The sequence below is a fragment of the Lontra canadensis genome, unplaced genomic scaffold (genome assembly GCF_010015895.1).
Source record: "Lontra canadensis isolate GAN:19392208 unplaced genomic scaffold, GSC_riverotter_1.0 scaffold1, whole genome shotgun sequence".
In the NCBI taxonomy this organism is placed as follows: Eukaryota; Metazoa; Chordata; class Mammalia; order Carnivora; family Mustelidae; genus Lontra; species Lontra canadensis.
The window spans coordinates 106,969,862-106,996,453 of record NW_022630995.1 but is presented as its reverse complement, the minus strand read 5'-3'; the positions used below and the strand labels follow the sequence as shown (position 1 = coordinate 106,996,453).

Below are 26,592 nucleotides of genomic sequence, written 5' to 3'. Positions count from 1 at the left end.
TGGCTGTCAGTTGAGCATCTGGCTCTTGATTTGGGGCCAGGTCATGATCTTGTGTTCTGGGTTAGCCCCACATCAGGCTCCATGCTCAGTGGGGAGTCTACTTCTCTTCCTCTGCTCTCCTTTACTCCCATCCTTTCCCTGCTTCTACTTCCATGGGCACGTACTCGCTCTCTAAAATAAATATATCTTCATAAGTAAATAAACCATTCAAACTTTAAGAAGGCTGAGATAGTTATATTTAATATCAGATAAAAAAGAACTTAAAATTAAAAGACTTAATAGAGGTAAGGTGATGAAAGTTCTGATTTCACCTGGGAGCTATAAGTATACATTACCTGAAAACATAGGAATCAGAAATACTCAGAATTATGGAGAGAAATAGACAAGTTCATAAATATCATGGGAGCTTTTAATACCTCTTTCAGTAATTGATACAACAAGCAGATAAAAAAACAACAAAAGATTATAGAAAAGATTAACAACATGATTAAGAAAACTGATTTAACGGACATATTGCACCCAGCTACAGGGCCCTTTCTTTTCAAGTACACATGAAATATATAATACACGTATAGTCATGAAAAAGTTTTACGTTGATGTGGTATTAGCTGAGTGAAATAAGTCAATCAGAGAAAGGTAAATACGGTTTCACTTATATATGGTTCACTCATATGGTTTCACTCATATATGGAATTTAAGAAACAAAAGAGATAAACTTGAGGGGAAAGGAAGGAAAAATGAAATAAGTTGAAATCAGAGAAGGAGACAAACCATAAGAGACTTAACTACAGGAAACAAACAGTGTTGCTGGTGGGGGGGATGGGGTAACTAGGTGATGGACATTGAGGATGCTAATGTGATGTAATGAGCACTGGGTGTCATATGCAACTGGTGAATTACTGAACTTTACCTCTGAAACTAATGATATGCTATATGTTTAATTGAATTTTTAAAAGCTAATAAAAAAAAAGTTTTAACCAAATTCAAAGGGTTGCAACCTTATGGAGTATGTGTTCTGACTTAAGTGAATTGTCTAATAAAAAGATAACTAGGAAATCCCTTTATATTTAGATATTAAAAAATATATTTCCAGTACCTCGAAGGTCTTAGGCCACAGAAATCTCTGGCCGTAAAGGAAAAGATTGATAAATTTGGCTAAAACTTCTAATGAAAATTAGAAATCAAACACACCAAAAGCACCATTAAGAGTGAAAAGCACCACAGTGAGAAAAGGTATCTACAACACACATAATCAATAGAATGTGTACAACTTATAAAAACTCCCACAGATCATTAAGAAAAATGTAGAAAGCCCAGTGGGAAAACATAAAACATTTAAATAGGCACTTGACAAAAGATAAAGTCCAAATGGCTAATAAACACATGAAAATATGCTTAACTCATTAGTAATGGGGATGCAGAATGAAACACTACATACCCATTGGAAAGTCTAATAACACCAAATGTTGATGAGGGTGTGGAGTGGTGGGAACTCAGTAAGTGCTGGTGAGTGTGTAAATTGGTACAATTTGGAAAACAAGTTCAAGATTGTATTCTGTGTGATTGAGCAATTTTGCTCTTAGAATATAGCCAGAAACATATACATGTCCACCAGGAACCACTACAGAAATGTTCTTAGCTTTATCTATAACAAAGGAAAAATTAGAAACAACTCCTATCCATTAACAGCAGAATAAATAATGGTAGACTCATATAATGGAAAAAATTATACTTAGGAAAAGAAATGAAGACAAATAACAGTAGTTAGATGAATCTTAAAAACATTGATAGAAAAAAGCCAACACTACAGGACACCTGGGCGGCTCAGTCAGTTGGGCAGGGGCCTTCAGCTCTGATCATGATCCCAGGGTCCTGGGATTGAGCCCTGCATTGGGCTCCCTGCTCAGTGGAGAGCCTACTGCTCTGCCTACTTGTGTTCTCTCTCTCTCTGTCAAATAAATAAATAAAATCTTAAAAAAAAAAAAAAAGAGCCAACACTAAAAATATGTATTGTAAGATTCCATTTATATAATAATTCAAAAAAGGTAAAATTAAACTGTAGTTTTCAGGAATGCTTATTTATTTAGTGAAATAGTAAGGAAAATTATGAGTGTGTTTACCATAAAAATCAGGGTAGTGATTTGAGAGGAATGGAGGAAGTAAGTAATACATGATGGGAAATGGGAATGAACAGAGGAGCTCCCAGGGATGCTGGCAATGAATTTCTTGATCTTGGTGGAAGTTACATGGTTATTTGCTTCATAGTAATTGATTAAACTAATATGTATATTATGTACTTTATTCCTTTTGTGGCATTTTTTTCACCATTTAGAAAAGATTTTAAAATATATGTATGTACATAGGTGTTTATGTATTTATATATATGATACATCTGTATGTATACTTACCTATATATGCAAATGGTGGCTATAAAAATAGATGTCCTTGGGCAGAATTGTGTTGATAAATGTGTGCTGGGCTATCTGCTTTGGCAGACTGCTTTGCTGATCCTCCTTAGTAAGGCTACTTAAAGCCTCCCACATATATATGTGATTACAGTCAAACTGTGAGAGAGCTGTAAACTTTAATCTTGACACATTTTAAATTTTCTAAATGCTTTAGATCTTATTAAAGAACAAAGAATAAAACTTGTTTCTCATCTCATTTGGTGGTTTGGCCAAATGAAATTTTTATTGTGACCTTCAGTCAGTTTTATACCAGAGAATTACTTGTAACCTTTCTTGCAATATGTCAAAATAACAAGGTTTTTCTTATATCTGTTTCCTCCTTTACCACCTTCACTTCTGTTTTATAATTGTGCAGTGAATTGAATGATACCTTTGAAAACTTATTTCTGGACTATCCTTAGTGTTCATCTTTGGTTTTCCTTGTATGCAAAGAAGACATTAAAATTGGGATTTGTATAATTCAAGGTTTTTAGAATTTTAAGGCTTTTTCTCATGACTTTCAATTCTAGTCACCACACATTTCTAGCCCTAGCATTCTGTAACCAAGGAAACGCCCTACTTTCAGCATGGCACAGTGCAAGTGTACCTTTAAAAAAAAAAAATTGCGGGTTGAATATTCTGTGTATTCTGAGATAATATTCTAAAGAGTATCAGTGGTTCTAGTGTTGGGTGGGGGGAGAGACCTAAATTTTTATATCTTAAAATTGACTAAAAGAAAATGTCATTTATAAAAAGGTCTTTGTTTCTCCCAAATAACAACCTAAAGCTGCCATTGCTATAGATGTGTACATATACAGCTTAGGGAGACCAATGACTAAAATAAAATCCAACTGAAAAACAAGACTTTAAGCAACTGTTTCTAAGGTCTTTCAGTAATTGTCTACATTTATCTTAAGTGCTATAAAAAAGACCCAAAGCATTTAGGTAAACCAGTTTAGGTTAAAATACAAAGATGAAAGAGGTATAGTACCTACTGTAATGGGGGAGACAGATATGGATATGAATATAAAATCTGCGATGAAATAAGCTCTGTAATAAAAAATATGTAAGTTATGAGGGTGCAAATGATTTGATATGAGTAGGGCTTGCTCTGAAGAGAATTTTTAACAATATAATTGGGATGTAAATTTTGCTGTTAAATACCTTCACATTGCTGGTTATCCATCAGAAAGTTCAAAAGTTATTTTTTTCTTTCAACTTTTAGTATGGAAAATTTAAAACCCATGCTGATGTAAAGAAAATATAGTATAATGAACCACCATGTATCCATTACTCAGGAAAACTTTAAATTAATGAAAATCTGAAGCCCTTTTAAAAAACATGGGTTTTGAAATTCAGAAAGTTGTAGATTTGTTAACGGCCTTGGAAAAAATCACATTTATACAAATATGAATCCAAATATACTTAGGTATAGTTTGAAATTTACTAATAGCTCTTTACCTTTCAATAACTTTCTACTCAAATGCCTTTCGTGGATAATACTTTAACTCTGTATAACAGGTGTATGTGTTTTATTTTAAATGGTGTGGGTGTTTTATAGTATTTTAAACATGAGCATGATATCTAGAATAGATGCATGATATCTAAAATAGATAGCTATTTATTTTAACAGTGGAGTGCTATTACTTTCCTTCAAAGTTGAGAATCAGTTGTTTAGGTGCTGCCGGACATGGTAAAAAGAGACCTAATTTCAAGTAAAAAAAAATGAAAAGAAGTATATAAGGTGTACTTTGTTTTGAAACTTAAATCTTTGAAAGTGTATTATCTAAATCATACATTTTCTTTATTATAATTCTTCATAATGTATTGCTTATTACAACTTTTACTTCATCTCAAGTTTTGGTTATTTTGCTCATATATTCTTTAGATGCTATTAAGCTACAGCTGGTTGAAGCAGGCCTTGTAGAATGTCTACTAGAGATTGTTCAGCAGAAAGTGGACAGTGACAAAGAGGATGATATTGCTGAGCTCAAAACTGCTTCAGATCTAATGGTTTTACTACTTCTTGGAGGTGAGTTATAATTTAAGTCAGTCGAAGAACATGATTGTCATATTTTTAAAAATGTATTGTCTCTTTCATGAATACCGTATACATTAGGCATTTTCTCATTTTCCTGCCTCATACAATCCTGTTGATGTGATGATATTGAAACCTTAAATGCATCATGGAGAGAATTAGAGATAACGAACCTGGAGAAAAGGAGTCTTTGTTATCTTCGTTATCTTAGAGAGCTGTCATATAGGAGAGGTGTGGCACCAAAAAGGCTGAAAGTTAGGAGTTTATTTGGGACTTAAACTAGAAAAATCCTCAACTCTTTTTCCGATCTCTACTAAAAGCTTATTATAAAAAGAGCATTACTTTTCCTTCTGTGAATTATCATTTGTAAAGTCTGTAGTTACCCAGTAGGATGGTCATATAGGAATATGGATTTGTTATTTTTAATTCTTTTCCTCTTATCTGTTTCTTTTACCTCTAGATGAATCCATGCAGAAATTATTTGAAGGAGGAAAAGGTAACGTGTTTCAAAGGGTATTGTCCTGGATTCCATCAAATAACCACCAGCTACAGCTTGCTGGAGCATTGGCAATTGCAAATTTTGCCAGAAATGGTAAGCATGTTATTTTGTCCTTTTTAAATTGGATGTTCTATATATATATATTTTTTAATTTTTGCTTTGCCATTGCATGTAGTAAAACTGGAACAGTTCAGAAGTATATGTGGTGTACCACTACCTTAATTTTTAGAGAGATGAAATACTTTTCTTTCTTTCTTTTTTTTTTTTTTTTTAAGTAAACTTTGCTTCCCAGCATGGGGCTTGAACTCCCTACCCCGAGATCAAGATTCTCATGCTCTACTGACTGAACCAGCCAGGCTCCCCTACTTAGTGATTTTTCTAATAAATTACATTTTTTGTGCAATTTAAGTTCTGGTAGTTTCAAGATCATAAACAGTGATCATGAAGTCCTTCTTTGAGTACGCTGCACTTCAAAGATCATTAAATTTGGGCCTCATTCTAATACGCATCTTATCTGAGAGGATATGCTCTCTTGCCTGGTGGTTGATTTAATAATCTGAGTATTCTTTGTAGGGTTATTGTGCCTTAATTTATACTTTTGTGCCTCTAAAACTTAAGTGTCAGTAATCCTCTGGTTTAGGGTACAATCTTTAATTTGGTTTAATAACATTTCCAAGGCACTAGACTTTCATTTTCATTTCTGAAGTCTGGAACTCCTGCTATTTAGTCTAGAAACTCATTCTTAGACTGTGACTAGGAAATATGGGCTTATTTTTTATTTTTAGTTTGATTATATTCCACTTTTAGCTGTGTAACTGTATAATGAATGTCATATTCCATTTTATTTTTGAGGATGATCATTTAGTCCTTATGATGTAATTAATAATAGTAAAATATGGGTTACTTGCAGCTAAATGTGGAATAAATAGTGGTTCATTATAATATTCTCTGCTTTAAAAATGTTTCAAAAATTCTGACATTGAAAAATAATTTAAACATCAGCTGTGACGGCATTCTGTATATTGTACTGTAACATTGGCAGAACTCATGCACAGTTGACTATAAGTGAAAACTACTAGTAGACATTTTAAGCATATGATTTCTACTTACTCATCTTCTAATATATTATCAGGCTGTGTGCTAGAGATTTTTCTTGTCATGACTTCTTACTCAGAAAACAAAAAAACTCTATGAATTTGATAGGAGAAGCAATTGGAATTCATTTTATTTTCTTGTAGCTCCATTTTCCCTAATGTAGATAATGGATAGGCATCACTACTATAAAATATTTAATTTAATTAATTAATTAATTTAATTAATTGTAAAGAGGAAAGAAAGAAATCTTTTTGTTTCATTCAGATGGAAACTGTATCCACATGGTAGACAATGGAATTGTAGAAAAACTTATGGAGTTACTGGACAGACATGTAGAAGATGGAAATGTAACTGTACAGCATGCAGCATTAAGTGCCCTCAGGAATCTTGCCATTCCAGGTAGGTCTTAAGAATGGTAGGCAACTGTGTATGAGGTAAGATCCTATTGTTTAGGGAAGTATTTATTTTATGTGATTTGTGTACCTATTGTGACCTGTCTATAAGCAGACATAATCCTTAAAAATAGCCTTAATGTGTCTTTGGATTAAAGACGCTCTGAGTGATGAGATCCCATTATCATGGGAAATAGTACAGGAGATAGTTAAAGCTATTATTCTGCTTCCTAAAAATAAATTTCTGATTAGGTGAAATAGTGTAACTGTATGAAGATACAATCCGTAAGAAATCAACTTGTTTCATATAACAGATCAATATTATTTATTAATATTGTCTAGAACTTCTGTATTAACACAGTTGGGTCAAGGACAGAGGTAAAAAGAAACATTTACTAAAGTTGAGGAATTATGCTGTTTTGTAAATAAGAAAACAATCTCAGATTTCCTTTATAAATTTTTAAGTGTTTTGAGGGTAGGTTTTAAAAGCCAGTATATATTATTTCATATGTTATGCTCCTATAGACGAATAAAAAAATTATGTCCCACCCCCAGTCCTATTCTTAAAGTAAAAAGACTGCTTTTAAATAGAAAAATGTAATATGGGGCCTTAAAAATAGTAAGACAATAAATATGTATTGAATTGAATGACTACAGTCAAGAATGCTAGCACCATTCTAACCGTAGTCTCTCTTTCTCTCTCTCTCTCTAGTTGTAAATAAAGCTAAGATGTTATCGGCTGGAGTCACAGAGGCAGTTTTGAAATTCCTTAAGTCTGAAATGCCTCCAGTTCAATTCAAACTTCTGGGAACATTAAGAATGTTAATAGATGCACAAGGTAAAAGAAATGTTTTTGCAAGGTACATTTTTGGTATGATAGTGTGCCTTAGTTGAAAAGGACTTGTTTTTAGCTTTCAGAATTATATAACCTTAAAGATAAATGGCAAGTGAAAGGCAAAGAGAGATTGGTTTTAGAGCTCCATTCATTAATTTCCATGCTTGTTGTAATTGACTTTAAATGGAAATTGTATTGCATCTCTAGTGTACATATAATCCTGATTTTACATTGATTTATTAGCAGTTCTGAGGGGTTTTTATGTTTCAGCGTTTCATACCATTTTTTTTTTTTTTAAGATTATACTTATTTATTTGACAGAGAATGAGAGAGCACAAGCAGGGGGAGCAACAGAGGGGTAGGGAGAAGCAGGCTGCCTGCTGAGCAGGGAGCTTCACGTGGGGCTCTATCCCAGGACCAAAGGCAGATGCTTAACTGACTTAGCCACCGAGGCACCCCATTTTATACCCATTTTTACCTTTGTCTTGAAAATCACATTTCAGTATACTGACAGTCAAAATTTTTAAAAATTTATTTTGCAAATAGGGAGATCATTTTCTGTTCACAGGGGAAAAAAATGACAAAAACTACTCCTTGGAATGAATTGTGTTTATTTGCTTATTTCTAAATTCTAAACCTTTCTCTAAATTGATTTCTCAGAGTCCTTCTAATACCCTTTGTTACAGTTTGCCAGACTACTAACATACTACCAGGCTGAATCATTAGAGTATAACATTGTTTTGTATTTTTATGTTTTGTATGAAAGTCCACAACTTTGTAGAAAAAGCTAAATAGTCCATCAGATATGGAGTATTTGCAGTTCTTGCTTAATAAGATCATTGTGTTGTACAATTACATATATATGTATACATATATATGTACATATATATATATGTATATATATATATATATATATACACAAAATTTTCTTTCACAGTCTTACATCTTCACTAGTTATTTCAGTTGGTTGCCTATCAGTGATTGTTTCCTTTGTGGTTTGACTTTCTTCCTATAGCAGAAGCTGCTGAACAACTGGGAAAGAATGTTAAATTAGTGGAGCGTTTGGTAGAATGGTGTGAAGCCAAAGATCATGCTGGTGTGATGGGGGAGTCCAACAGACTGCTGTCTGCCCTCATACGACACAGTAAATCAAAAGTAAGTCCCAGAGAAAACTGTCCATTAAAAAACATACAAGTGGCCTTTTTGGAAATTCCGTATCATAGATCCTATATCATAAGCTTGCATTTTACATATTTATATATAAATATATTACAGATAGACCTCAGAGGTATCATAGTTTCTGTTCCAGACCACTGTGATAAAGCGAAAATTGCAAAAAAGTGAGTCAAATGAATTTTTTGGTTTCCTAATGCATATAAAAGTTGTGTTTACATTATACTGTAGTCTAAGTGTGCAGTAGCATTATGTTTAATATAATAATTTGGATACCTTAATTAAAAAATACTTGATTGCTAAAAAATGCTAACCATTTTCAGTGAGCTTTCAGAGTCCTCATCACCGATCACAGATCACCATAACAAACAGAGTAATGGAAAAGTTTGAAACTTTGTGAGAATTACCAACATGTGATCCAGACATGAAGTGAGCAGATGTTTCTGGGAAAATGGCTCTGATAGACCTACTTGACACAGGGTAGCACAGACCTTCAGTTTACATAAAACGCAGTATCTGTGAAACACAATGAGGTGAAGCACAGTAAGATGAGGGATGCCTGTGATCCACAACCCTGAAAAAGTTGAAGATTGAGCTTTTTGCATGTAGTTTTATTCCATAATAGTTAATCCCATAAGGCTTTGGAATGAAACAGTTGAGTTCAGATTTTATCTCTACCATACTTGCTCAGGTCTTTCGCACCCCAGTATCTCAGTATGTTAGACCTGGGCTAGTACCGACCTGAAAGTTCTGTGAGAATGAGTCAGTGAGATCCCATATGCAAAGTGCTCAGCTGGTACCTGGGACGTAGAAAGCACTCAAGTGGAGTCGTTGTAAATGTTGCTGGTCTCACCATTTTTACCACTACACTCAGTGTCCGACATCTTCGGTGGACTGGGCACTGACCAAGCTAGCTAATGATATTAAGAAATTAAATGATATCAAGATAGTATGTGATGCTCTAAACTCACAAAGTTGGAGGAAATCCATTCCCAGAGCGGTGTCCAGCCTAGGATGTGTCTGACATGTGGTTGCTAACCTGTTTGTTGAGTGAATGAATACATGAATGAGCAAATAAACTATTATAAGGATCACAGTGTTGGAAACCCAGGCCAGCAGGTTAGCAGCTGATTTATTATCTATATTATATGCCTTTTATTTTTCTACAACCTGTTTTCTAAAGTGAAACTTCGGGCATTTCACTTACGCCCTTGGGAAAATGCATCACAACTTCTTAACCAAATCTTGGAGCTAAAACTGTTCAATTGCTATATTAATTGAGATTTGAGGGATTTGAGCCTTTTCTGTTAATATTTATCACAGATTTCCCTGTCTCTCATCTATACCCCCATTCCCCCCACCAGAAAATAAAAGCTTTCAAGTACCCATTAAGTATCGTCATCATGTAGGTGTTTTGAAAAGACCAGGGAACAAGGCATTGCACCTTTCTAGGGCTGTGTGTGTGTAACAAAAAAGCAATTTGAAATGATACAGTTTGATGATAATTTTAACTTCATGGTCACATTGTAACTGTATGTTTACAGTTCAGTCCTGCAGGCCAGGCTTTTTGTTTGTTCCTTGCATATGTTCCCTACAGTTAAGTGTATATTGCTCCTAAGCAGCATTAGGAGCCTTGATTTGCATACTTTAATGATCAGAACATAAGGCGTGTTCCTTGTGTGAGCTCCAGATCAGAACTCTTAAATTATTTTTAAATTTCGCAAACATTAAAGTAGAATGGGTGATACCTTTTGAGAATCAAAGCAGTTCTCAGAGTATGTTCCATTGAATAATAACCCTAAAAAACACTGCACAAAGAGAGAAGGTTGTATGATCAAGTTAGTTAGGAAGTAGTTCATTCCCTTTCCTTGCCTTTGGAACTCACAGCCCACATTAGTACAACTCAAAAAAAACCTTAACTCTGTTTACTCCACTGATCCCCAAACTATCAGACAATGGGTTTCTGCAAGTTACATCTATCAAATACATTCCACTGGACATACTTCAGAGAATCCTACTCTGGAAGAATCTTTTAAACACTAGGCACAAGTGAGTCACATTCCTGTAGATCCTTAACCAACTATTGGGAATTACAGTTCTCTCCTTGTGTTATTTTTAAACTTTGAAGATCCTACTCCTTTTAAAGTCACACTGAATTCTGTCTTAGAGTCCAACCCTCTAAAAATTTGCACTGACTCACAAGGTTTCACACTCGCTTAGTCATCCCAGCCATATACAGTGTATTCCTGCACTTGTGCCAAGAGGTAAATTCACATCTTCCCTCGAAAGAGTGTCCTAGGCTAGGACTCTTGAGCAGCTAGCTGGACCTTCTGATTGTAGACAACAAAAACAGAAAAGTACAGTTTGCTTCTACAGTAGGAATATAAAAGTTGCCTCCTGTCGAGGTACTCTCCTTCCTCCTTATTTAAGGGTAAAACATTCTTCAGTTATCAAGCTAAAAACTTAATGAAACAAAATTTATTTCAGCATTCGTTCATACATCTAACATCTGATATCCTGTGCTGGGAAGTAGTCTTTGATGATACAAAGTCGAGAAAGTTTTTGTTAGGTGATTCAGTGGCTGTGTTATAAACTGATTATCTTGGATTTAAGCCTACTTCAGAACATTACATTGTAATCAATATTATACAGTTTTCAGCAAAGTTTGTAGCTGGATTATCTCAATTATTAAGGGCAAATGGACCATAAAAGCTAAATATGTGAAACTCTTACATACATAATTTGCCTTAGTTATGTTTGTGCCAAAATTTAACTTTCTATAAGAAAACTCCTTATGAAATAGGATTGCAAGATAATACATCATTTAAACCTTTGTAAAGCATTATAAAGTATGTCCAAAATTTTTGGAGATTTTGCAGATGCACTTAGGGCTTGGAAAGATTACCCAGAAAAATGTCTTCCTGTATATTTCTCCAGTCTAATAAATGAAATGGTTTCAGAAAAATTAAACTCTCTAGGTTAATTTTAGATGTGTATTGGTTAAAATTACTTATAATTCTCTAGATGAACCTTGCTCTGTGGAGTGGCACTAATATCCTTTTTTCCCCCTAATTTCTTGAAGTTTAAAATATAACTTTAAAATACATTCATAGAGCCTCTGTAGAGCACATTGTGACTAGCTATGTATGATACTAATGATGAATTTAGTACATACACTTTTGCGTAGACCACAGTGATTAGGAACAAGGAAGTGATAAGCAAACTGCCTAGATATGAGTCTTGACTTTTTTACCACTTAATCACCAACTTTGGAAAGATTTCATAACTTAATCTGAGCTTAAGTTTTTTCATCTGTTAATTAAATGAGGGGATTTTCTGGGAGGATAAGAATATGCTAATGTCTGTAAGCTACCCAGTATAATGTCCAGTGTGTACTTGTTGCTCCATAGAGGGTAGCTATCAGTAGTATTCTCTTATGTCATACAGCACAAGAACAAGGCTTCATTTGTCTTTTACCTTCCATTTCTGTCAGGCAAAGCAACTTCCTAGAGGAGCTATTCAATAAACATTTACTGAAGTAGGAGGAGAGAGAGCAGGCACTTTAAAAAGCAATACTCTGTTTTCTGTTCAAAAAAGTGAGATGGAGGGGCTTCTGGGTAACTCAGTCAATTAAGCATGTGACTCGATTTTGGCTCAGGCCGTGATCTCAGGGTTGTGAGATCAAGTCTCGTGTCAGGCTCTACACTCTGCATGGAGCCTGCTTGAGATTCTCTCTGTCCTTCTCCCTCTGCTTGTGCATTCTCTCTCTCTAAAATAAAAATAAAATAAATGAGATGGTAAATAAGCTATGCTTGAACTTATAGGGAGCTACTCACTTCTGATACACAGTTTCCTTCTTCATTTATTATCTGCCTCTCCTTCTACTACAGTGGACTCTCTGGGGTGAACCACAAAATAAAGGATGAAATGCTAGTCCAAGAACCTTCATTAAGTGACTGCATATGTATCTATGAACTTCCCTCTTGTCTTCTTCATTCAAGAAGCTCCTTTGTGATTTTTATAAAATTCTTTACAATTTTAAGTTTCAAATAAAGTGCCCACCAAGTACATTGGGAGGCTTTCTATTTGTTAGAAAGGGCTTTAAAAGACACTTACTAAAAGAGGGTAATGATAAAAGGCTACTTAGATGCCAGAATATAGCCACCATAAAAACTCAGTACTAGGACTCCAATGATTTAGAATATTTGATCTCTAAATGCGTTTGGGCTCAAAGCAAAGATACTGTCTATAAACAGTTTTCTTAAGAATTTATAGAAGGTAGAAGCATAACGGAAACCCCTCTTCAAATATTATAGCAAATTAATTTTAAAAATATTTCTAATTACAGTTAGTTTTATACTGTTGAAGCTAATGCAGACAGGCTACTTAATATCCACTTAAATTACTAAAAGTAGTGAGAACAAAGAAAATTACTTTAAAAATTCTGTAATTGAGACTTTCTGCTAAATCACATTTAATCCAAGAGTTTTTAGGAAACAAAACTGAGATAAAAACAAAAATGAATACTAGAAATAAATGTGCCATTTTAAAAAAATCTAACTTTTGCCTTGTCATATATTCTTATAATGTGTTTTTCATGTAATAACTTTGTAATTATCACAAAAAGCTATGATAACACTATCCCAGTATTATAGATAAAGTCACTGAAATTCAGAGAGGTTCAGTAATTTGCTTAGTCAGTGTTGACACTGTGTTTTTCAATCTGGAAGCCACGGTCTACTCTGCCATTGACGAAGATAGCTGTAGATGCCATGAGAAGTGAGGAAGACAATCTGAAGTTCTTCTCAAGTCTCTTGACATGTAATCCAGTTTTGTCAGATCCAACAAAGGGGTAAAAGCTAAAAAACATAAACGAAACTTTACCTTGATCATCTGGAAAACAGCTGCCTGGTGCTGTAATAATAATTTGAAAAGAAGAACTTTGTTGTTGTTATTCTAAATCTTACTCTTTTTTTTGATCCTGTGGTAAGTCAACATTTGAGGCAGTCACACTTATTTTTTTGACTGGTTGCTTCTGGGACTCTCTATTCCTTGCTATGAACTGCAGTGGTCTTTTTCAGTTAGGTAATTTAAGTTGTCATCTTTTGATGAATTTATTTAAAGCTAAAAGCTTTTTTCTTTTCTTCTGTGATGAAAAAAATTATGGTTAAATGTAATGATTCATACAGGACACTGTCAGAAAACCACTCAATTTAACAATGAATTGACTGACTATAATGCAGTTTCTTTATGTTTAAAATTAAAGTTTATAACTCTGTGATATTTATTGCAGGATGTAATTAAAACCATTGTACAGAGTGGTGGCATCAAGCATCTAGTTACCATGGCAACTAGTGAACATGTAATAATGCAGAATGAAGCCCTTGTTGCTTTGGCACTAATAGCAGCTTTAGAGTTGGGTAAGTACCCCAGTGTCAAACTTATTTTCTCCTATTTTTATCTTGGATGAAATGAAGCACAGGAGTGGAACAAAAGTCGACAAAACCTTAACTAGAAGCATTTACCAGTATGTGTCTGCACCTATAGCTAAGTATATAGGAGATCACATTCTATAGATTGCCACCTCAGCTTTTGCTTTTGGTAACATTTTTAGGTCAGTGCTTGACTCTTTAGAGCTTGAGTCTTAAATGTTATTTCAAGTTATAGTCACTTAGTAAACAAAGAAAATATTGTCAGCGAGAAATGAAACTATATTTAGAATACAACAGGTTTAGAGTATGCTATCCTTCCAGTGACCCAGACCTTCTCTTCCATCTCTACTACTGAATCTCTCTCTTACTTATCTGCTTCTATCACCATGTTGCTCTATAGCATTGCCCTCATTCTAAATTCTCACCATCTGTGTCATTCATCTGTGTTTTATATTCAAAACTCCTCAGAAGCAGAGTTTAATAATTGATTTGGTATCTTTCTAGCATATAGCATCCCTGTTGGTCAGAATTCTTGAGAAGGGAGTTCATAGGCATCTAGCTCTTATGGATAGTAACCTTTATCCCAGGAACCAACCTCTGATACAGTCAGCTGGGGACAGTCAGTCACACAGCCTGTGGTTAAGGCCTGAGACTGCCTTACACAAAGGAGGACTATAGACTTAGTAGGTCTGTCCTGTCTAGTTCAAAGCCATTTAGGTAAACACTGTTAACTGATGACTTCTTAATTCCCACTGATGATTTAGTCCTTAATTCTCATACAGCAGCAAGTGGGCCTGCCAACCCCTATACCAGGAAGCCAAAAGATAAACATGGTAGATCTTTCTCTAGTTTGACATTTACTCAGATTTTAGGTATGGGAGATTTGCATTTTTGTCTTAAAGGGTTTTGAATTTTAAAACAATTTTTTAAAAATCATAGGTATAAGTAGGATGTAAATTTTTTTTTTAATTTTAAAGGTGAAAGACTCCAAGAAAATGTATGCTGATTCACAGGGACTTCAGCCTATAGTTAGAAATGCTTTGGGGGTCACTTTGGGGCCCAGATTAGCCATGACTTCACACGTGGTTTGAGTAGAGTCAGCCTAGAAGTCCAGACATCGTGGGGAGAGCTATGATAAAGGGGTGGGAGTCTGTGAGGACATTCTGTACCAAACTGGGTTCATGGGCTGGTTTTAAGTGGTTTAAAGTGATGGGGCAGTTTCAGAATATGCTTGATGACTCAGCCTGGGGTGAATCTGGTTTTGTGCCAGTATCTTCCAAACAAGGTGTAATTTCATCAGCTTCCTAATAGCTAAACATTTGCCTCAATCTGGTCACCTTACAACTATATAAAATACATACTTTTTTTTTTTTTTTTATCATTAGCTATGGTTTCCTAGGCTCCTTGGGCTTAAGATACAAAAATAAGCCCATACTATCTTTTTAATACACAACACAACTTGAAAACCATATTTTTCCAGTCTTGTTTTGTTACAGAATATTTGATATTAAGGAATTATAAATTTTTGTATGATAATAGTGTTTTTTTTTTAAAGATTTTATTTATTTATTTGACAGAGATCACAAGTAGGCAGAGAAGCAGGCAGAGAGAGAGAGAGACAGGGAAGCAGGCTCCCTGCTGAGCAGAGAGCCCGATGCTGGGCTCAATCCTAGGACTAAGGAATCATGACCAGAGCCGAAGGCAGAGGCTTTACCCCACTGAGCCACCCAGGTGCCCCGATAATAGTATTAAAGCACCATTTTTAAGACTTTTTTTTTTTTTTTTTTTTTTTTTTTAGATAATTGTAGATTCACATGCCATTGTAAAAAATAGAGATCCCTTTTATACTTTACCTAGTTTCTCCCACTGGTGACATTTTGCAAAACTATAAGTAATATTTCAGCTATTGATATAAAGTTTACCAGTCTTACTCAGATTTCCTAGTTTTACTTGTTTTCATTTTTGGGCTATGTAGGTTTGTGTATCAACCACCATAGTAAAGATACTGAATAGTTTAGCACTGCAGGGATCCCTCCATTTATAACCATACTGGTCACCTCCCTCGTTCTTCTGCCCCTTACCTTGTTCTCATCTCTGGAAACCACTAATCTGCCCTTCTTTTCTAAAATGTTATATATATATATATATATGGAATCATATGGTATGTGACCTTTTGAGATTGGCTTCCTTAATTTCCTGAACAGTCATCTGATTCGCTTTGTGTATCAATTTTTTTTTTTTTAATTGCTGAAGTGTTCCATGGTTTGTACATACCAGAGTTTGTTTGACCATTCCTGTCAAAAAACATCTGGGCTGATTCCACTTTGGGGCTTTTAAAAATAAATAAATGCTATAAATATTCATGTGTAGGTTTTTATGTGAGCATAAATTTTCATTTTTCTGGATAAATGCCTAGGAGTGCAGTTGCTGGGTTGTATGGTAACTATATGTTTAATTTTTAAAGAAACTGTCAAACTGTTTTCCAGAATGGCTATACCATTTTACATTCCCAACAGCACTGTAAGAGGGCTCTAGTTTTCTCCACATTCTCACCAAATATTTGGTATTGTCACTATTTTTTATTGTAGCCACTGATAGCTATGTAGGGATATCTCATTATGTTTTTTCTACTTTTCTAATGATAAGCATATGAAAAGATATTCCTCACTTTTTACCGTCTGTATATATTCTTTGGTGAAATACCTGTGGATAATTTTTGCTCATTTTCTAATTTTTTAACTATTGAGTTAAAAATTCTTCATATATTTTAGAAGTTTTATAGTTTTATATTTTACACTTAAGTCTGTAATCTGCTTTGAGTTAATATCTGTATAAAGTGTGTGATTTATGTCAGCAATTTGGGAGGGGTAGCCTGTGGAGGTCTAATTGCCAGTGCTGTTTGTTGAAGAGGCTGTCTTTCCTCTACTGAATTGATTTTGTAACTTTGTCAAAAACCATTTGAACATATACATATAGGTCTATTTCTGGGGTTCTGTGTTCAAATCTCTGTCTACCAATACCACACTCTTGATAACTACTATATGGAGAGCCTTAACATCAGGTAGAATTCCTCCCATATTATTTCTTTTTTATCAAGATTATTTACCTGTTCTAGATAATAGAACAGGTGGCTTTCCATATAAATGTTAGTATAAACTTACAGATTTTCTACAGAAAATCCTCTGGGATTTTGATAGGAATTGCATTAAGAGTCTTTGTCTCTTAAAAATACATACTGAAATACGTAAGGAAGAAACTATGTCATTTTTTAGGATTTGCTCCAAAACAATTTGGGACAGGTAAGAGTAGGTGAATGAAACTAGAGATGGATGAAACAAGATTGGCCATAACTTTTTAAGATAATAGTAAACAGTGTATCATTTATATAATCTTTTCTGCTGTTGTATATGTTTAACCTTTTCCATAATAAAGATTTTTAATTGCTTCATATTAAAAGGAATATTTTAATACTAAATTTTAAGCTTAAACTATAATATCTGTTGAAATTTAACTCTATTTTAGCAAGGTAGGAATTTAATATTCTATCTCTAGGTCATCATTATTTATCAGTTCTTTTGTTTTATATGGTCAGGTCTAGAAAAGGAATGAGTGTTTAGCCACATTGCACCAGGTTAATGAACAGTGGATATAATGGATACTTTGTTTCATATTCTAGGCACCGCTGAGAAAGATCTAGAAAGTGCTAAACTTGTACAGATTTTACACAGACTGCTAGCAGATGAGAGAAGTGCTCCTGAAATCAAATATAATTCCATGGTCCTGATTTGTGCTCTCATGGGGTCTGGTAAGCATTTCTTCTTTTATATGATATCTATCAACATATGGTTGACATTAAATATAGAATAGTAATTAATGGTGGCTTTGGGTTCTAAAAGCGTTAGAAATTAGTTTATGGAGGATATAGGATTACTTTTACTTGAAAATATTTCCAGAAGATTCTCACTAGAATAATAAATGTATCATGGGGCACAGGAGGGTTCAGTCAGTTGAGCGTCCAACTCTTGATTTCAGCATGGGTCATGATCTCCAGGTCATGAGATCAAGCCTTGCATGGGGCTCCACACTCAGCAGCGTCTGCTTTTGAGAGTCCCTCTCTCCAAAAAAAACCTTAAAAATATCATATGGGAAATAGACAAAAATCAATGTTAAAAAATTAACACCTGTAAGTTTCATCAACCCTAAAATATTTTATATAAAGAACAAGGTCTAGGCGCTGGGTGGCTCAGTTGGTTAAACCTCTGCCTTCAGCTCAAGTCATGATCCTGGAGTCCCGGGATCAAGTCCCCCATCAGGCTCTCTGCTCAGCCAGGGAGCCTGTGTCTCCCTCTGGCCATTCACCCTGCTTGTGCTCTCTCTTGCTCTCTCAAATGAATAAATAAAATCTTTTTAAAAACAATATAAAAAATAATAAAGAACAAGTTTTGGTTTTGTATATGGTGGTATTAGCTAAGGAATTTGTTCAAGAAATCATTGGCATATTTTGGTATATGTTCCATGAATACTGAAAAGAAGGTGTATTCTACTATTACTGAGTGAAGTGTTCTTGAAATGTCACTTAGATCCTTTTGGTTGTTGGTAGTGGAATTGAGTTTGCTGTATTCTTTTTTTTTTTTAAGAATTTTTTTTTTTTAAGAATTTATTTATTTGACAGAGATCACAAGTAGGCAGAGAGGCAGGCAGAGAGAGAGGAGGACGCAGGCTCCTCGCTGAGCAGAGAGCCCGATGTGGGGCTCGATCCCAGGACTCTGGGATCATGACCTGAGCTGAAGGCAGAGACCTTAACCCACTGAGCCACCCAGGTGCCCCAGTTTGCTGTATTCTTAACAAAGAGAATATATTGATACTCTGATTGTTTTGTCAGTTGTTGAGAACAGGGTATTGACGTCTCCAACAATGGTGGATTTGTCTGTTTCTCCTTTTAGTTCTGTAAGTTTTTGCTCACGTTTTTTTAAATTTTATTTTTTAAAATATTTATCTATTTGACAGAGAGAGACACAGCTAAAGAGGGAACAAAAGCAGGGGAAGTGGGAGAAGCAGGCTTCCCGCAGAGCAGGGAACCCAATGGGAGGCTCTATCTCAGGACCCTGGGATCATGATCTGAGCTGAAGGCAGACACTTAACGACTTTGCCACCCAGGCGCCCATTGCTTCACATGTTTTACAGCTCTTTTGGCAAATATATACACCTTTTGGATTGCTGTTGTCTTCCTGGTGGATTGACTCTTCTATCATTATGTTCCTCTCTGTTCTGGTAACTTTTTTCCTCTGAAGTCTACCTTACCTGATATGAATATAGCTGCTTCTGCTTTATCATCATACTTGGAAGTGTAGAGAGCACCTTGTTAGGTCATGTGTTTAATCCACTGGTAGTCTCTTTTAACTGGTGTATTTAGACCATTTACATTTAATGTAATGACTGATGTTATGGCTAGTCTGCATTTCATTTTTTTTTAATTTTCTGTTTCTCATTCTTGACTTCTTTTTGATTGCTTGAGCATTCATTCCCATTACTTATAATTTTCTCAGATATATACATTTAGAACCACATTAGATATTGTTAGAATTTTTGTTATCAACCATCAAACATAATTCAGAACACTCAAGAGAAGAAAAGTCTTATTTATCTACACCTGTGCTATATGTGTTGTTCTTCCTTTCTGATGTTCCCAAACTCCTCTTTTTAAACATTCCCCTTCTGTTTAGAAAACTTACTTTAGCCATTCTTTTGGGTTAGGTCTGCTAGTGACAAATTGTTTTCTGTTATTTTAGAATATCTTGGCTTCTCTCCCCGTCATTTGTGAAAAATGTTTTCTCTGGGTAGAGAATTCTGGGTTTGACAGTTTTTTTTCCAACACTTAAAAAATGTGCCATTTTTTCTGGCCTCTGTGGTTTCTTAAAAGAAATCCACAGTCTTCCGATTCTTTTCCCCCCTCTTGGTAAGGTGTCATTTCAAGATTTTTTTGGTCTTTAATTTTCAAGCTTGACTGTGATGTGTCTTGGCATGGATTTCTTTGGGTTTATCCTGTTTCAAGTTTGAGTAGGCAGGCTTATGTCTTCTGCTAAATTTGAAAAGTTTTTTTAACCATATATCTTCTTCAGGTACTTTTTCAGCCCCACCCTATTTCTCCCTTCCTTTCAGGTCTTCTAATGGTACGAATGTGAGATCTTTAGTTATATCCCAAAGGCTCCTGAGGCTTTTGTTCATTTTTTCCCCAGTTTATCTTCTCTCTTTTTCAAATTGATAATTTTTGTTGTCCTGTTTTAAAGTTCACTGATTTTCCTGTCCCTTCCATTCTGCTATTGAGCCTCTCCACTAACCATAGTTTTGAGGTCTAAAATTCCCATTTGCCCCTTCTTTGTGTCTTCTGTTTCCTAGCTGAGACTGTTACTGAGGCATTTTTTTAATGTGCTATACATAAAATTTATGTAAAGTTATAACCAACCATTTTTAAATGTACAGTTCAGTGGCAGAGTAGTACATTCACACTGCTGTACAACCATCACCACCTTTTTTTCCCCTCAAACTGAAACTAAGTACTCTTTAAAACTCCCCAATCACATATTCCCCCAGCTTTTGGCAACCACCATTCTGTCTCTATTAATTTGACTACTCTAGGTATTTCATGTAAGTGGAATCATGTAATATTTTTGTGTGGCTTATTTCACTTACCATAAGGTCTCCAGGACTCATCCACATAGTAGCCTATGTCAGAATTTCATTCCTTCTTAAGGATGAATAATGCCCCATTGTATGTATATATCACATTTTGTTATCCATTCATCCATCAATGGACCTTTGGGTTATTGTAAATAATGCCACTATGAAAATGCGGGTGCACAAGTATTTTTTCAGTTCCTGCTTTGAATCATCTTGGGTATATTCAGAAGTGGAATTGCTGGATCATACAGTAATGGCTACATTTAATTTTTTGAGGTATCACCATACTATTTTCCACAGTGGGTACACCATACTCATTCCTACCACCAGCAATGCTCATGAGTTGCAATTTCTTACATTCTAACGTTTGTTATTTTTTTCTTCTATAGTAGCAATCATAATGGTTATGAAGTGCTATCTTACTGCTCTTTTGATTTGCATTTCCCTCATGACTAGTGATGTAGGGGATCTTTTCATGTGTTCGTTGCCCACTTGTATATCTTCTTTGGGGAATGTCTATTCAAGTCCTTTGCCCATTTTTTAATTGGGTTATTTTGTTGTTGAGTTGAAAGGGTTCCTTATATTTTGGAGATATGAATCCCTTATTGGATTATGATTTTCATATATTTTCTCCCATTGTGGGGGTTGCCTTTTCAGTCTCTGGATAGTAACCTTTGGTACACAGAAGTTTCTAATTTTGATGAAGTCTAATGTATTTGTTTTTCCTTTTGTTACCTGTGTTTTTGATGCATATCCAAGATACAGTTGCCAAATCCAATGTCATGAAGTTTTTCCTTTAGTTTTTGAGTCTTATTGTTTTAGCTTTTAATTTAATTTTTATATAGAAGGGCTTATGGTTCTCCAGTTTTACCAGCACCATTTGTTGAAAAACTGTCCTTTCCTTATTGAATGTCAAATCTTTGTCAAAAATGTTTTGACTGTATATATGAGGGTTTATTTCTGGGCTTTCTGTTTTATTCTGTTGATCTGCAGGTCTGTCTTCATTTCAGCACCATACTGTTTTATTAGAGCTGTAGAGTAGGTTTTGAAATTAGAAAGTATGAGACCTCCAACTTTGTTCTTTTTTGAGATTGTTTTGACTATTCAGAGTCACTTGAAATTTGATCTGAATTTTAGGATGCATTTTTCTGTTTTTACTAACAACATTTCTAGTTCTAGGCCTCATAATCTTATTAAAGTAAATGTATCAGCTTGACGAAGGTTGACTGCATTAAACTTACTAGACATCAGTTTTCTCATATAGCAGTCTCCAAGTCTTAAGAGCCTTGTATTTTCCTGTAATTGAGGTTAAAGAAAGGTAGAAAAAGAAAGAGGAAGATTAGATATCAAAAGGGAAGCCTGTTGTCACAGAAATTTGTTGAAGGGATATGAAGTATAACCTTCTTCATTTGCCACAAAATTATTTTGAAACAAAAATAAGATTTTTTTAAGTCATTGGACTTCATATTTGAACTGATGATGGGGTCAAGGGGTATATAACTGAAACTTGAGATTATACAGTGAGCTGTGTTTCATTATAACTCTTAATCAAATTAGACTTATGAACTTGACAATTTATCTATAAATATGGCAAGCAAAGTTCCTCTGATTTATTATAACACATCTCTAATGAAGACATTTTAGGCTACTGCTATGTCCAACACTTGTCTTTATTTTTATTTTTTTCAACACTTGTTTTTAAAAGTGTTTTAGCATTTCTAGGCTGCTACAGTTTTTCCAGAATTGCCCCTAGTTTTATAACTTGGTATCATCCAAATAAACATTTTGGGTATACGTACTAGATAGATTGTATTTTAAGATTAGAACAATTTAACAGAAGCGTATCTATTACCTTGGTTTTTTTTTTTTGTCTTCCAGAATCTTTATACAAGGAAGTACAGGATTTGGCCTTTCTAGATGTTGTATCCAAACTTCGCAGTCATGAGAACAAAAGTGTTGCCCAACAGGCCTCTCTCACAGAGCAGAGACTTACTGTGGACAGCTGAAAACAGCCCCTCCCTGATACATGGCATTATCCCACCTCTGATTTCCCCTTTGTCCTCCATCCAGCTGCCTCTTCTGCTTCATTTTCTTCCATATCACTTGTGCATGCGTGTAATGTTCCAGTACCAATCGAAGAACTGCTGTAGGTACCTGCCCAATAAGATTTCTAAACCCATAGTTAGTGTGAACATGAATTTGTCAAAAACAAGTCTCCACCCATAACTGTTCTCTTGTATTCCTGTTGCTTGAGCTACATTAAGTAGAATGTGCATGTTGTAGTCCTATGATGATGTAAACTTGGTACTACATAATGACTTGCTCCTCACACTTGGTAAACTACATAATAATGTACTGGTAAATTAGAAACAAACAAGAATGCAGCAGGATCTGTCTAGCTTACTAAGGATGGAACTGAATAGTAAAAATAGCTCCATTTTTTTGGTGCTTGGGAAGCACAGTGACCAAAAAAAAAACTGTATAGCTGCTTATTCATTAGTCTTACCTACTAATGTCAGAACCATGGCACCTAGAGTTAATAAAATCCAGTGCTCTCACTCTTTACCCTTTGGTTTCTCCTTCTTCCTAACTATGTAGACTCCTGAAACTGCCATCAACTTGGCAGGACTTCTCTGAGATTTTTTAATTTCATTTTTAATTGGCTATCATCATTGAAGCCTAACATTGAAATCATTTGTGTTTTTCAGCATGGAACTAAGGAGTTGAAGAATCTGTGTTACACTAAGTAACATCCTTTTTGGTTTTTTGGGCTTATATTTTAGAATCTGATCTATGTACATTCTGACATCAGCATTGTCCACCACTTCTCTCTTTAAAAGTTCACTTGGCATTTGTTTTCAACTGAGGAAATTGAGTATAGCTCATTGGAGGGTGGGGTTGTTGGGTGTTTTTTGTTTTTGTTTTTTGCTGTTTTTCATCATTCAGCTTAAAATGAAAGCAAGAAGTTTCCTCTGTCATAGTCCTTTTAAATCTTACACTAGAACTAGCAGGACATAGGAAAAAAAGATTAAGAAAATAGAACTAGCAGGACATAGAAAAAAGATTAAGAAAGAAGTTTGTCTATACTGAAGAAAGGAAGCAGGTTATAAAAGCCATAGCAGCCAGTCCAATTCACTCTGCAGATGGCCTCATACCCAGTAGCTGTTAGTTTCCCACCTCTACTTGCCACAGAAAACTGCAATAGATCTTAAAGCTACCAGAAAAGGGGACAACGCCAAGACTCCAGAGATGAGAAGACCCTCTTGGCGAAATACAGTGTACCTTTCACTGCCACTACCATCACCAAATGGGTTTTTAGAACTTTGAAACACAATCTTTGTAAATTAATCAAGAGCTCCCTGTGACCTGCGTATCTTGTCGCCATGCACAAGTTTGACAAATCCTGGCTGAGAGGTCTGATGGGCTCCAATATGGAAGGACTGCAGGACAGTGGAATGGGTTGCCCTAGGTGACAGGAGCTCTTTCCTCTCCAGTGGGAGATGCTGCACAAAGCTGTGGGGTGATTGAAGTCGGACTTTTGATTGAAACAGCTATAATTCAAGAAAATTAAAACCTCAGTGGAGGTAAAGAAACTTCGATTGATTGTTCCCTTTGATGTCCAGGAAAGGGACTGTTATTGTGAGTGCTTATACTACACTTACTGTAAGAATGATCTTGTTCATTGTCTTCTTCTGGGCTGGATAGTGGACTATATTTTATTATAGGTTTTGAAAAACATCTGTAATGTTGAATAGGCTGTCCATATTAATAACTAAATAAATAGTATATCAAACTGTAATGGCATCATTTGGTTTGTGTATCCTACTTCTATTTCCAGCTCCTAGAATAGTGATTGCTCATTGGTGGTACTCAGTATTTGTTGATGAATTCCCACTTTTATAAACTTCCAGGCTCCCTAAACGCATTCTGGATAGATTGTTAGAGAAATGATTTAGATATTTATCTGATTTTGGAGAATTTTTTTTTTTTTAATAGGATTGGTCCCTACTGAAAATCATCATACAGAAAACCTCAGAACAGAGGTATCCAAAAATTATAGATTTCAGAGAAGCCATCATTTGGGCCAGCTACCAGCAATCGAAGTACTAGGAATTCCCCTCTCCAGCAAAAACGAAGTACATTTCTAATCACTTTTTCTGCAGAGACCAGAGAAGGCTATGCGCTCATGATGACAGAGGTCTACCAAACTAGGTGATGTCCTGCTCTGCCATGGCAGAAGGTGGAAGTCTACAGACAATACTAAATATCCCACTACTTGATCTGAGTTCTAGAGGCCACCTTTAAAATTAGTTTACTACCCACTATGAATGCTTTCTGAGGGAATGGGAGGAACTGTACAGCATAGCTTTAATTACCACTATATGTCAGGATTAAAACATAGCTGAAAAACAGACCAAGAACAAGAAGGAAGATGTCTCAGTGAAATGCACTAAAACGTCTTCCCTCCCTTCTGGGAAGGAATCCCATTCACTCCTTGGGATCTTGCTAACCACCCTGCAGACTGAAACCTTGTGCTCAAAGCAAAATCGATTGAATGCTGGCCCATAGGAAAATGAAGGGGGTGGGAATCAGGGAGACGAACCATGAGAGACTATGGACTCGGGAATCAAACTGAGGGATCCAGAGGACAGGGAGTGGGGAAACGGGTTAGCCCAGTGATGGATATTAAGGAGGGCACGGACTGCATGGAGCACTGGGGGTTACACGGAAACAATGAATCATGGAGCACTACATCAAAAACTAACCAAGTACTGTACGGTGACTAACATAATAAAAAATTATTTTAAAAAATGCTGACCCATAATCCAGTGTTTTCAACTTGATAAAACATGGTTTGGGTATATTATCTGATAACCATAGAGATATAGACAAAATTTTTTAGTTCCAAAATGATTTAGTTCCAAAATGCAGCTCTTAGATATAACCACTTGTGTAAAGTGTTCTGAGAACCCCTGCATGTGAAGATTTCAAAAAGAAATGCTCTTTGATATCATTAGAAAGCTTATCTAATTCTGCTAAATATAAGGGATGAAGATACTTATTACTTAGGTAAGTATTCCCCCTTTGTATTCAACTGTTGCTAGAATCCGTAAGCTTAAAGGTCTTAACATTAGGAAACCATAATACGCGAATCACACAAGTTGTCTATTAAAGAGCACTTAAGGATATTTTGGATGAATCTGCAGAGGTGTAACCAGGAAAATTGAGGGGTTTTTTTCACAGATGTGTCTTCTTAATTTATATACATATAATATATAACATATGCCATGTAGCTTCACAGGTAGATGTTTTATAGGTGTATCTGATAAAAGTGAAAACTTTTTAAGTGTGATTAGTGAAAAGAGTCTTTAAAGTCTTTAAATACTGTCTGATCTGAGGTCACGTCCTGGTTCTGTTAACGTACCGGCTGTGCAACCATCAGAGTTAATTAAACTCTCTGGGCCTGCTTTCTCATCAATATGATGAGTGTAATAATCCCTACTTCCCAGATTTTTTGTGGTAACTGAAACTTCTAAGGGCTGAAGGTAAGATTGGATGGACTGGGATACTAGTGACATGTTATGGCCTATTCCGCTTCCACCCGAAGGGTTCCCAGCTAATGAAACTCAAAGAACAGCCAAATGGGAGATGTTGTCTATTAACAGTTTGAGGAGCACCCAGTTATTCTCAATGCAGAATGCACAGCCCCTGCTTCCTCCCGCTGAAACTGATGGTCAAGTCTGCAAAATAGGCCTTGGATGTAGGCCCCCACAGGACTTTCTCTTCCTGTTCAGACTTCTCTTTAAAGTGGGAGTAACTGTAGTATGCAATAATAAAGTCAATATAAATAAAGCTGTAATACTATGTTTTCCTCAGTATAGAAACAAAATGTTCCCTCTTTCCACTTTCAAAATGGCCCAACTTACCAGTGTCTATATATTTTTTATATACATACCTATTTGGGTATATCTTTTTCTTAAGTATAAATGCTGTGTGTTTTGC

The 26,592-nt window shown here is 35.3% G+C and overlaps 1 protein-coding gene across 8 annotated transcripts in view; it reads left to right on the top strand.

The window, feature by feature from the left end:
- The window catches only part of RAP1GDS1 (Rap1 GTPase-GDP dissociation stimulator 1), a 153,303-nt gene extending 129,792 nt beyond the window's left edge, over positions 1–23,511 (top strand). For 5 of the 8 annotated variants that reach the window (XM_032861279.1, XM_032861314.1, XM_032861295.1 and 2 more), the window contains 8 exons: positions 4,336–4,479; positions 4,946–5,077; positions 6,344–6,478; positions 7,184–7,309; positions 8,322–8,461; positions 13,773–13,899; positions 17,588–17,716; positions 22,468–23,511. In XM_032861279.1, the coding sequence (XP_032717170.1) occupies positions 4,336–4,479; positions 4,946–5,077; positions 6,344–6,478; positions 7,184–7,309; positions 8,322–8,461; positions 13,773–13,899; positions 17,588–17,716; positions 22,468–22,595 (1,061 nt within the window). In that variant the 3' untranslated portion in view covers positions 22,596–23,511. Of the gene's footprint in view, positions 1–4,335; positions 4,480–4,945; positions 5,078–6,343; positions 6,479–7,183; positions 7,310–8,321; positions 8,462–8,581; positions 8,647–13,772; positions 13,900–17,587; positions 17,717–22,467 lie in introns of those variants that run through there. The other 3 variants (XM_032861305.1, XM_032861290.1, XM_032861334.1) reach the window with 2 other exon arrangements.
- The last annotated feature ends 3,081 nt before the right edge of the window (positions 23,512–26,592 follow it).